The following is a 12,910-nucleotide window of genomic DNA, read 5'->3' on the forward strand; positions in this document are numbered from 1 at the left end:
ACATCCTACAAAACTGCTCCAAGCACTTAGAGCAACAGCAAAGAAATCTGTATGAGATGTTTCATTTGCTGAAACATCTAAAGCAAAGGAGGAAAAAAGTACACATAGCAGTGTATGTACTTTTATTTTAGTAATTTTTGTTTTGTTAATGCTCTCTCAGTAAGTTTCAAACATTAGCATCTTATTGTTGATCTTACCTGAAGTAATGCAATAAAAAGAAAAAATGCATTAGCAGCTCTCCTGAACTGGGAATAAAGGAACCTTGGCAGGAATGTGATTATGTTGTACTTTGCAGTGCTAAAAGACAAAGAGAAAACCAAGTACAATTATAACAGTAAGAAAAAATTTCAAATGTATTCCTTTCCTCTCAGTTATACATGTTTTCAAATACAACAGGACCTTTTGTGATTTCCGTGTGTGCAAACAGATTCATTTTTCACTAAAAAAGAAATCTGAAGACTTCCACAGACATTTCCACACACTTCTATGATCTAGTTAACCACGGAAAGCACCCATCATCCACAAAAACTGTTGTGAGTTTTAATTTTGAGGTAAGAAATTTCCTTGTCACCTCTGCATGCTTTGTGGACAGCAGTCAAGCTCTGCTGTGACTCAGTTATAGGCAACAAGGAGAGGGAAAAAATGAAGAGAAACAGGCAAGTGGTTGCACTGAGGAAGCAGGTAATACAAGACTTAAGCTCACAGCTCTGATGCCTCAGAACAGTACCTTACCCAGCAATCTATGGCAGACATTTGGTAAGCAATTCTGCACTATGACTCAAGTGCAGACAAAATTCTTGAGCAAGAATTATCAGTCAAGCCAGCATAATGAGAAGGGTGCTAAATCAAAACTGAGGAGCTGTGCGGCTTCTGTGCTGCATATGAATTTTCATGATCTAATGCATCTTGAAGACTAAAAAAAAATTTAATAGGATCAACTGTCTTTAAATGATGCAATATATTTGAAAAAGTAATAAAAATTATAATATTCATTAAATACAAAAATCTATACCTCTCACTGAACTGAAAGTTTACCTCTTTTAAAAATTGAAAATATTGGATATCATGTGTAGTTTTGAAGGCTGGAAGAGCAGAATATAGCTTATCCTAGTGTAACTATCTTGGTTAATCCAACAACACAAAATGTTTGAACACGCATCTTTTCATCCGCCTTACACTCATTTAAGAGCAGACTGCTACCATCCTGAAACAATAACAATTAAAACAATGATACCAAAAAAATGACAGACAAAAGACTAGTAGGAATATTTTCGACTCCTTTTAAAGTTAATAATATTTACTTTAACTTTGCATAAAATACTCAGTTTAAAGGTGGAATTGATGTATCATATACAGAGCTAAACACTGTCAAGAAACAAAGAAAAAGGCAGAAAAGTGACTTGGTCAAGAGTGACTCAATCAAGATAAGTCACAAACAAAAAGCTTTATAAAGTATCTCAAGTCCATGACAAAAAAACACCACATTATTCTTAATGTCTACAAAATTTCTGCATTTATCAAATGTACCTTCAGAAAAAACATCTGCCTGAGACAGGAATATCTTTGCCATTCAATTACTTTGAATTTTAACAACAGAACTGAAGGACATTATCAGATCTAGATATATGTTACTTATGAGCATTCAGTATGTTTCTTAAAATTAGATTAAAAATTAAAAAAAAAAATAAAAGAAAATAATCAGCAGAGTCCTAAAGACCAAACTGGAAATTCAAAACTAGCTTCATAAGCAGCAACAGCATCTTTGTAGTAGACTGACTGAAAAAAGGCGGAGTTTCCAAAGCACAGAATGACATGTTCAAGCAAATCACACCTACACTGGCATCCAGCTACCAGAAATATGTTTGAAAATCAAAGATAAACTGATCTTCAACAAATCCATACCCTAGGGATATGCCAAAGGTGCAGCTGTAAAGGTCCCATGCAGACCTTTCCCCACTCAGTTCATAACAATTCTGAAGATCAGGTTTGTATATTAAACAGATTGGATGTTCTAGTCATTGCACTTCGTTCCTCCCTCCAGAGTCAGCGACTGCTACTAGTGGCTGGAGGAAATGGCAGAGGTGGAATAAACAGAATCTTCTTAAATTTTGCTAAGCAGTATGCAACATTCTGAAAAAAAAAAGGTATTAACAAAAACACGAGTTACTACCTGACATGGTTATTGCAGAATTTGGTTAACTGGGGCTGATTGATGAATATAGTTCTCAGTTCTTCTTGATCAGCTAGAGAAGTTTTCTCTGAAACATCATCTGTCTTCTCATAGCCTGTGAACACGGAAGGATTTTTAATACAGATAGATAAATGGACAGAAACACATACACACACAAGACTCAAAGCACTTCACCACAACAAAAATACATCTATTGTGAACGTGAACTCTATCTGTTTCTTACAATAAAAGCAATGTTAATTAAAAAAATAAAGTTTTAGCCACTTAAACTATATATGTGATTAAGAAAGGAAGGTAAAAGGTATGTAGTCAAGAAGCGTTGTAAAGCTATGATAATGAACAATAACTGTAAAATCTGATCAATTAATGAGCACCCTCAAATAGCTTGTGCCCCTTCATGGCAATATGAAATTAACTATGCTCTGTTGATGTATTTCAATCCAGAAGGGAGCATACAAAATAATAACAATAAAAATAAATCTTTCCCCTCTCTCAGCTGAGTGATCTTACTTGCAGTACTGGGGCAAGCAAGTATTTAAAAAGGAAGACGGTAAAAGAAATACACAAATAGTAACGTAAGGGAAGAGTAAGAAGTTTAGGACTAAAATGTTTTTAGTTACTGGTATTATTGGTAATCTGACAAGTATGCAATATAAACTCAGAAAATCTTCATATTGTATACAGATCATTCAGCATATTAGTTTCTAGTTTTGCATGTAAATTTTTTCTGCATTGCTTGTTGCTGAATTTAAAGGAAATTAAAGGAAAATCAAATATATAAAGGGACATTTACTATAGGTTTTACACAACTCATTCCATACTTGATCTATTTTCCTGCTTTGTCTGCCCTATATACACATAACACACTTTCCTCTTCACGCTTCTTTTAAACTAAATTGTTACACAACTATAGTGGTGTAACAATTAAGAGTTTGCATAAGAATAGAGGTAAATTTCCTGCAAAAACCTTGCAAAAATTTAACCATTAATCTCAATGTTAGAAAAACAGTTCCCTAAGAGGACGTCTGAACAATGAAATTAAATACAAAAAGTATGTGTCTAGTATAGCTATCAAACCAAAATGACTCACTAATTCTATTTATTTGCATAAATCACCTGTTCTGAGAAATACTCTTAGAAACTTCTTTGTCACAACTAAAGCTAAAACACAGAAAACCAATGCAACCTACCCTACAGTTTGATCAACTGTACTCTTCCAGTCCTCAGCAACCTCCCCAGACCACCATGAGCTTTCAAAGACAACTCAGAGTGGCCTGACAGTGAGATCGGCACTCATGGATACAGCCCAGTAGAGCCCACGACCTTCTGTATTTCCCATTTGTGATCCCTGACCTGATCCTTCCCCACCTAGCTAAGTCTTTCTCGCTGCAGACTTTCCCACCAGTAACATGAACCTACGGTTCCTGATATTACTACACAGGAAATCCTCACTACTACATTTGCCCACGGGAATTTATTTCCTTCCTTCCAGTTCCCCAAAGGAATGGCACACACCTGACACGTTTCTAGTCTCAAGAATACGCTTCAGAGGACGAGCAGCCAGCCTAACAGACTTGCCCCCCCCCCCCAACAGGTGCCCACACACTACTTTTTGACTTAAGGAACTACACAAAAGCACTTGGCAGGCTGAGCCAGACATTTCCTATTCCTGTCATTAGCCACCCTTAGAAGGGCACCTCCTATGCGTGACCTCCAGCATGCGACTCCAGGAGCACACACAGGTGTAACACCACTGGACACAGGCACATCTCTGCGCATGTGAGGTTGTCAGTCATCAGAGTGGCACAACCAGTCACACCAAGTCTGAATCCATCACATGGTGAGTGCACCTTCATCCCAGGTACACAACACCTTCCAGTTGCTTGATGAAGGAATGAACGCATAAAATAGCTTCTGGGAGAGCTTTGGTGGAAGAGTTGGAAACTATTCTCTCAGTACCAACCTAGCCTGAGCAACTTCAGGAAATAAGGGAAGAGTTTACACATTTCTACAATATACTACTACGATTTTGCAGCATTATTTTTAAAGCTCCTGGAAGTATAAACCTTGAGTACAAACAGTGATAGAGTTAAAGCAAATGTTAGCAGGCATTAAACATTATATATTACCTGTTTGTTGAAAAGACAAAGGAACTATAGACATTTATTTTCATATGTTAGTATTTAGGTGTTTATTTGTTCTTCTTAAAACAAAAGGTCACCAACAAGGTGCTTAGAAATTTCATAAACATTTACTGCCTTCCTTTCCACTTCCTTGAATTCACGTTCGTCAATCCTTACTTAAAAAGGAAGCTTTGGAATAAGTTCTGAGCCTCACATGCAGCCCTTTGTAGCCCACAGCTTCAGCAAAAGGTGTGTTAGACTACCTTCAAAGCTTTAAAGGTCACACATCTCTCACTTTGCCTAAACTTTGCAATACATCCACTGGAGTACAGACTACACTCCCACACAAAACTCAGTATCAAGAAGTTACAATTCCTCTTCCTCGTTTGTGTCTGTATGTGTATACACATATAAAAACTCTAGGAATCCATATATGACTGAAATTATTATGTTGACTGAGATGGCAAACATGCTTAATTTAAGTGACTGAAATGTCTTCCAAGCAAAAGAGACACAGAACTCTTTTTGAAACACTCTACTTTCAGATGTGATTATCAGAAAGAGTGTAGAGAGAAAACCGAAGTGTTGAAATTTTAATTCAGCATTTGATAAAGAGCTGCTACATCCCATCCCACCCTCCCACAATGCCATTTCTTTACAATATACCACTCTCGGGAATAGTATCACTATGTTTTGCTTCCACTACCTACCGAAAATCTTCTGTCAAGAGTCAGCACGCCCAGGTTTCAGTTACTCTGCTGTGCGTTTATCCCGGTTAGTAACAGATGCCTTATGCCTGGTCAGAAATCGGACACACTCTTCTTGCTGTGAAGCTGCTCATTTTCAGAAGTGCCTGAGGTCAAAGAAAATTCTTTGCTGCACAGCTGTACAGCAAACGAAGCCTCAGGCACTGTTTCTGGGCTCTCTGCATGCCAAACGTCTTTAGGGACACCCTACCACCCTATCCTGCACGGTAGGCAGACCTAGCCTAGAACTTTTTTTTTTTCCCTGAAGCCTATACATTATGTTATATAGGTCAAGTTTCCCACTAGTTTCACAAGACATAAGACCAAGTATTTAATAGCTACCACCTTGAGTGTGAATGGAAGTTTCTCTACATGATGCATCCACTAGAATTACAATTAAAAGTCTATTGCATTCCCAGGGTTTGTTTGTATTCTGCATCTTCAGAAAACCAGCACAAAGCATTTCCAATTTCTGCTGTCTCACCCACACTCATCTAGTATAAACAGATTAAGTCACCAAAAGCTTTCCTTAATTACAGTAATTTATTCAAATATGACCTGCAAGGAAATCTTCAGGATGTTTTATTTACAGTAGGTGAATAAAGAATATGACAACAAGTTGTTGGTACACAAATGGCCCAAAATAAAGTTAGGCACTAAAATTAAAAAGGAAGGGTATTACACATCACGGTAGTACACACATTAAATTGAAATGCCTACCAATCTACAGTCAAGGTGACAGGAACTAAGTCCACAGATTTGTTCCACAATTACAATGCTTCGTTCAATCTGGCACCTTATGGGAAATCACGTCTGAGACATGCATTATTTAAATTACTCACTTTCAAATACGAAGTAGGACATGTATCAAAGTACACTCACAAACTCGAGTCTAACTGCATTATATCACACCCAGACTTTTAAGAGCTACATTTCCATGAAATTTTAAAAAACATATCTACAGGCTAGAGCTCAACTGCTGAGTGCCCTTCAGTGCAGCAGGTTACACGAAAGCTGACCACTTTGCAAAAAGGAAGCTACTAAGCGGTGTATTTCTTCCTCAAGGAGAGCGAGAATCCACTGGCATCAAACCAGTCTGTATGAACTCAGCCTACTAATGAAATAAACAGATGCCTTTCTCAAAAATGTTGCATACAAGTAATCACAGGAACAAGTGAAAGGACATCCATGCTTGAGAATGGAAGGAAAATTTCACCAGATCACCTCTTGGTGAAAGTAGCTACATTTTTAGTGAAAGGGGTGTAAAAAGATGCATTTAACACACAGTAAGAAAAAAATAAATAAGTTGTCTACCATTCTGTAATCCATTAGAAAGTTCCAAGAACACTGACCCAAACATTCAGAAAGTTGACAGTTAAAAAAGTAGAAAATCCTGAAGCACAGAACCCAGACAGGAAAGATAAAAACCACAACGCATGCAGAGTCAATAGCAAAGCATCAGCTGTTACATATATCTGATTATGAAAAAAATACTGTGAAGTTTATGAGTAAGAACATATGATGAAGCAATCATTTTAACCTCTTTTTGAAAAAGGACATAATTATTGCTGTGCTACAGATGTTTAACTGGAGCCCACCTGACTCGTTTCTTGTCTGTTCATCACACCAAGTGAACAGAAAAGCATTGTTCCAGGGCTTAACATTAAAAGTAGCATCACTCCATACTGGCTCTTATCTAAGATAACAACAAATCCTAAAGTACCACTCAGCAATAATTTTGAAGGCTTCTAGCCAGCAGGAGTAAAACTGCAATTATCACACTTCAGTCAGGAACCATGGTGCTGCTCTAAGCAAGACCTGTCATTTGGAAAGAATAAATACGTTGTGAGACCCTTCTTCCTCTTTTGCAGCCTGTAGTACTGCTGGTATTTAACCAGAGCTGAATTACCATACAGGTTCTATGGCATACATTCTTACCTGTCCCACTGCCAGAAAAGCATCTGGCTTGAAAAAAGTTGCAAGTCAGCACTTTAAAAAGAATAATTGGAAAATATGGAAGAATTGGAACAAGTCACACTACTCTGACAATTTATTATGCAGAACTGGCAAGTTTGAAAGATAATTTCCACTTAATATTCAGAATCATGCCTGATAATATATATATATATATATATATATATAAATTTTATTTATGCCCCTATAGGGACAAAACAAAAATAACCAATGAAACAACAACAACAACAAAAAGCCAAGCAACCGATTTGAACTTTCTCCAATAAGAGAACTCATTAAAGACAATGTTTTGCTTCCAAGAAGAAAAATCCAGAAGAGGCAACTATGTTCCATCACACAGTATTTGCAGGGACTCTTTCTAAACCAGTTTTGATAATGACTTTACTAAATCAATAGATAAAACAACAACAATAAATTCTAAACTGTAAACACTGTACAAAAATTTTTCATATTTCCAAATTTTCCTTTATATACATGAAGAAATAGATGACCGTAAATGGAGATAGAGTGTACCATGGAAAGAAAGGGGAGGAAAAAAAAAAAACCCTCACTCAAATCACCAAAAGGATTTTAATACACTTCTCTTAAACATTAAAAACTTTTTTTTTTATTCTCAAAATACGGCATTCAAAAGCTTTGAAAGCTGGTTCTGTAGCCAAGAAACTCTTTGTCTAGCAAGTCTGCTAGCTCACGTTCCTGAAGAATACAGCACAGTTCAAAGATGGTATCACTATGAGAAAGAGTGTGCCTTCAGAGCTATTAGTCCTAATGCCCCAATAAAACTTTGATAACACAACTGGCACTGAGAAGCTGCCCTCTGTACCTCTGAAGAGTCAAAGTACAGGAGGGGGATTGCAATCAGCTGCTCTAACCTGCCGGCACCGCTGAGGCTGCCAAGCCTGCACTATCACTAGACACAATTTTTCCAGTTGTGAAGCACTGGGAATCTCAACATGGTCTGCAAAACAAACTTGTAAGGAAAAAGAACGGGCTCAAGTGACAACAATGAGCACTACATCTAGTTAAATGCTACACATTCCAACAGTCCAGTAGTAGAAATGCTTAAGGATATATTAGGAATTACAAGAACTGAAAGTCTTCTGAAAGTAATCTGATGATTACTACAGAATTTCAGAATAATCACCCTCTTCTTATGAAAGTTGTCACATCTTGCACAAGTTCAGCTTCACCTAGCTTTCATACAGGTATTTGCCTCCACCAGTATGAAGAATTTGTTATTAATGTTGTTGGCAGACAGCACAACGGCAACTCAGATTTCTCTACAATCTAATATAGTTCTCTGAACTCCAGCAATACTTGAAGGAAAGCATTACTGCTTCTATTTTCGGAAGATTAGAGAACCCTAATAAAAACTGTCAACCCCAATTCCACTCTCCCAGAATACATCAAAAGAAAAAAAAATAGCTTTGAATAATTACATTTCCTATTATTTAATAGATGCATATATTAGAATCTATTATATACATATAATCTATACATAGCTACTATCTAGTAGCTATAAATAGTTAAAAGAAGCATAGTTAATTACTGTATTAACTAACTCTGTATGTTGGCTACACTACTCAAAGATTTCCCCATGGGTTTTACAACTGCAGAATACATGACGTGAATGCTATTTCTATAGCACCAAACATTTGAAGCCCAGGACAGATTCTGAGTTAAGGTTACCAGTGATGGAAACACATTGTAGAGATTTCCTAAATCAGTTTAGGAGGGCTAGACCTTCCATGCCTTGAGCAAGACTTCTTTGGTACAAACACCAGTTGTGTAGAACTGCAGGTGTTTCCTAAAGCGAACTGCAAGTGTTCTTTACAACAGGGATAATAGGCAAAAATCTATTAAAAAGATTATAGGCATGCCTGGTTATCTTTTATCAGCCACGAAGAGCACAAGATCCTGCAGAGGTTTGGGAGAATACTGCCAAAACAGTAGCTGCTTTTTAACCAAATTCCTTCCTCGATGCAGGTAATGTGTTGTCTTACAGATGTTAACACACCTACAATTTTTATTTTGTAATAATTTACAGACTGTAGTATTACATCCTCTGTGACTGTCAACCAATTCTTGGGAATGATACATGTGTGCATCGTTCTGACAGGTCTTGGTTTATTCCATCTGGGCACGTCAGCCGATTTTCTCTAATAACAGTATTACTATCTCTTTATGTCAGAGAAAGCTTAGTTCTGAGATGATGTCAAGGCAGTCCAGACTGATAAGGTAACTCATGATCCATGGAAAAGGTCTCTGAGGCAGAAATTAGCTGCTGCAGTGCCAGGAGAGAAAAATGAGGTTTTAATCCCATACAACACAGAAATTATAGAACAAAGAAGGTAATATTAGGTTTTTTATCAGATCCCCTCCTGTCTCAGGCTACTCTAAGGAATGGCCCAGGCTATTACAACACTTATGGAAACTGCTCTTTGTGATCACAGTATTAACAGTGGCTTCCAAAGAACGTACAGTGACCTTGCCATTAACAAAGAGTTTCCTACTCTACACCATAGATAAGACTTCGGTGGAGGTCCCAGAAGGCTGCGTTATCATCACTTTGCACAGTGCTTATCTAAGAGACTCCTATCATGGCCAGAGACAGGGTTTTACAGATACTTTATGTCACTTTCAAGTGCTAGGGATATCACTCACATTGCAGAACTCTCAAGCCTCTTAGAAAATTGTAATATTTACTTCTGAAGCACTGTTTAGAACCACAAGCCACACAGTCCACGTAAAATAAATTTGGAAGCTATTTATCCCAAAAAGGAAAAAAAAAAAGTAAAAGACTCATTGTCATTGATTTCACTGTGAATGAACTGAATGGAAATGAAACAAACTGAAACAAACTAGGAAGGTTCACATTAACCTATGATTGGAGACACAGTAACACTTTTTAAATGACTTCTCTTTGAGTAATGGTATGGATAGTACAGCATGATACAATGTAGCTACTCTATTGTTAGGATGAAAAGCTATCACATCATTTCCCAAAAGTTGTATTTCTTAAAAGAAATTTCATACCTATTTTCAGTCCTAACAAAGGTGTTTTGGAGAAGCCTATTGATCCCTGTATTCAGCTGTTCTACAGTCATCCAACCTTGAACACTGTTCACATAAACTAGATTTTTTTTTTCTCTTTTCACTACCCCTGCACTTCTTAGAAAGACATTCACTTTTAGGGAACATCACGTTTGTTCATTTACTAATCCTCAAGATTCCTGTAAGTTATATGGTTTTAAAAAAGCACAAATAAATTGGGAAAATCGATACTAAGCTTTCAGTGAAAACCAACTGACTTGAAAAGAACGACTGCAAAAGAACTGAAATTAAGCAGTGAGCGTTTGGACCTCTAGCCAGTGTCATTATACGCCTCTGCTAATGACTGTGGGTACTGCATCACAGCTACTCTGGCCGTAAGCACATTTCAAAAGCACCCCTGGAAGTATGCATCTTCTTTATTGCTTTTCAGAAAGATGTATTCCTCCACTTTCTTGGCCAGCTAACCTTGCCTAGGAAGTAAAAGGTAGCACCAGATATCTTCCAAACCTACTTTTGGGGGAGAAAGGCACATAAGATGGTATAAACAGGAGAGAAGGTCAAGATAACATCTTATTTCCAATTTTTTTCTTCACACTCTTGCTAGCATGGGGAAAAAAAATCAAATATATATATATATATAAATAAAAGTAATCTGTTTGGAAGAAGGAAGAAAGATTCAGGGAGAAAGTTTTTACTTCCCGACGTGACCAAACAAAGACAAAGGATACTCTACGCAGCGTAATGGCCTGATTTAAGCACCAAACCTTTAACACACTCAAAGGGATAAAACCTGCATGCCCACCTCACCAAGTGCATGTCATCACGGTGACACGGCAGTCATTATGTACAGCAGCAGAACATAATAAGCTATCCCAATGCGCTGCTGCGTTCGTATTTGTGATTTCACGCTTTATTTCTGCACGCAATAACCGCTATATTGTAATAATTCACTGCAGCAATTCTCTCTGTAAGGCAGTCATGGACACGCTGCTGCTGTCTGAAGGCTTAAACCCCGACCCTCAGCCGGGCATTACAGACACCGGCACAGCCTGATCCCTTCGGGTAGGGTCTCCCCGTGCTAGGATCGCCGGCGGAGGACAATGACAAGCCGACAAGACGGAAAAAAGCGGCAGCACCCGGCCACCACCGCAGAGGCCCGGCGGGAGCCCCCCCTTCACAACCCCCCCCCCCCCAGACGCCCCCCCCCAGCTCGGCTCCCCGCGGCGCTGCGGTACCGGCCCGGCCGAGAGGCGGCTGCCGGGCGGCGCTTACCCTCGGCGCGGGAGCGGATCTCCGACACCGTTTTCTGCACCGCCGGCATGGCCGCGGGGCGGTGGCGGCCGTGTGGTGATGGTGGCGGTGGTGCCGAGGCGGCCGCCCTGCACCTGCTGCTCTGCGATCGCGGCGGGAGCCGGGCCGGGGGCGGCGGCGAGGGCTGCCCTCAGAGCGGCGGCGGGATCCTCACGCCTCGGGCGCCGCCGCTCCCAACCGACCGCCGCGGCGCCAGCGCTCCTCGCTCGGCCGCTCCGGAGCCTACCAACTCCGCCCCGTTCCCCCCCCTTCCCTCACGCCTCCTCCTCGCTCCGCCGTCTGCCCGCCGCCATCTCACGCCCCCCACCCGCCGGCTCAGCCTCAGCGAGCGGCAGCCGAACGAGCGGCGTGCGGGACCCGCTTCTGCAGCGAGAGGAGGGCTTCTGAAATCGTCCCCTCCCCGTGACGGGAGGGGAATGGAACGTGCCAAGCCTTGGGCCGCTGCCCGGCGCTAGGAGAGCTGGGCGGGCGGGGGATGGCCGCCCCCGTCCCTGTCACCGCCTCCGTCCCCGTCCCTGTCACAGTCCCGCCGGGGGGCTCAGCGCGTAGCAGTGGGCGCAGGGCGGGCTGCAGAGCTCTGGTCAGGCTGCGGGGGGAGGGCTGGTGCTGCCCTGCTTCACGGGAGACTTCCAAACTGTCGCCCAGCTTTTTATTTTCAGCCCCGTAATTCCCAGTGTCGCAGTCTGCCAGCCCTGAGCCGCTGTGACTCCGAGCTGCCCTGCCGTGTGGGCTGGTGGAAAGGAGATCCCAGCGGCAGGTGCCTCGGGCTGAGGCAGCAGTGGTGGTTTTACTCTGAGGCTGTTGACGTGACGCTTGTTTTGTGCAGCTGCAACAGGCCGAGGAACGTGGCCCTGGCGTGTTGTGCCTGCGTCTTGGTAAAAACAGCCACCCTCGCCGTGGGGAGATGGAGAAGAAAACAGGAAAGGGGGTAGTATTTGGAGCTGCAGGTCTTCTTGGCGTGCTTGTGGTTTGCATCCATTGCAGTCTGCCAAAAAGCACAGTCCTGCATAGAGGAAGATGGAAGTTATGAAATAGAATAAAGCTACCGTTGGCCTGGGGGTCTTGAGGGGTTTTGAGTCTGACACGACTGCTAAAGGTCAACACTATGTCCTCCGAAAAGTAGGTAATACAGCCAGATTGCAGAGGTGGGATTTCTGCATCTTTACAGAGCGTACACATGTGCTATGAAAAGATACATGTAGTCTTTCTTAACAACAACAAAGTCTTTTTTTTGATAAAGTTGGTAAATATCTCTGTAAATCGATTAAGCAGGTAGCGCTTCAAGGAGAAAAGTAAACCAAGAATTTGTTTTTATTAAATGCCTAGCTCAGATACAAGGAAAGGGGAATATTTTGTTTCACAGAAAACTGCACTGGGAAATAAATGCAGCTCTTTTCCAAAAGGCCAGCAAACCTGCTGGAGGCTCCTCTTTACAAGATAATGCTCTTCTGCATCACCCTCTGCAGCAATCTATGTGTGTGTTGCTGAACAAAGAACAAAGACTGTAGAAA

General features: G+C 40.7%; 1 protein-coding gene across 5 annotated transcripts in view; it reads right to left on the bottom strand.

Moving 5' to 3' along the window:
• LOC136790664 (phospholipid-transporting ATPase IA) overlaps positions 1-11,795 on the bottom strand; it is a 103,720-nt gene extending 91,925 nt beyond the window's left edge. For 2 of the 5 annotated variants that reach the window (XM_066995819.1, XM_066995817.1), the window contains exons 1-3: positions 11,361-11,789; positions 2,171-2,285; positions 198-297 (exon numbers count right to left, since the gene is read on the bottom strand). In XM_066995819.1, the coding sequence (XP_066851920.1) occupies positions 198-297; positions 2,171-2,285; positions 11,361-11,409 (264 nt within the window). In that variant the 5' untranslated portion in view covers positions 11,410-11,789. Of the gene's footprint in view, positions 1-197; positions 298-2,170; positions 2,286-11,360 lie in introns of all 5 variants that reach the window. The other 3 variants (XM_066995818.1, XM_066995816.1, XM_066995820.1) reach the window with 2 other exon arrangements.
• Positions 11,796-12,910: the final 1,115 nt, after the last annotated feature.

Source organism: Anser cygnoides, chromosome 4, assembly GCF_040182565.1.
Source record: "Anser cygnoides isolate HZ-2024a breed goose chromosome 4, Taihu_goose_T2T_genome, whole genome shotgun sequence".
NCBI lineage: Eukaryota > Metazoa > Chordata > Aves > Anseriformes > Anatidae > Anser > Anser cygnoides.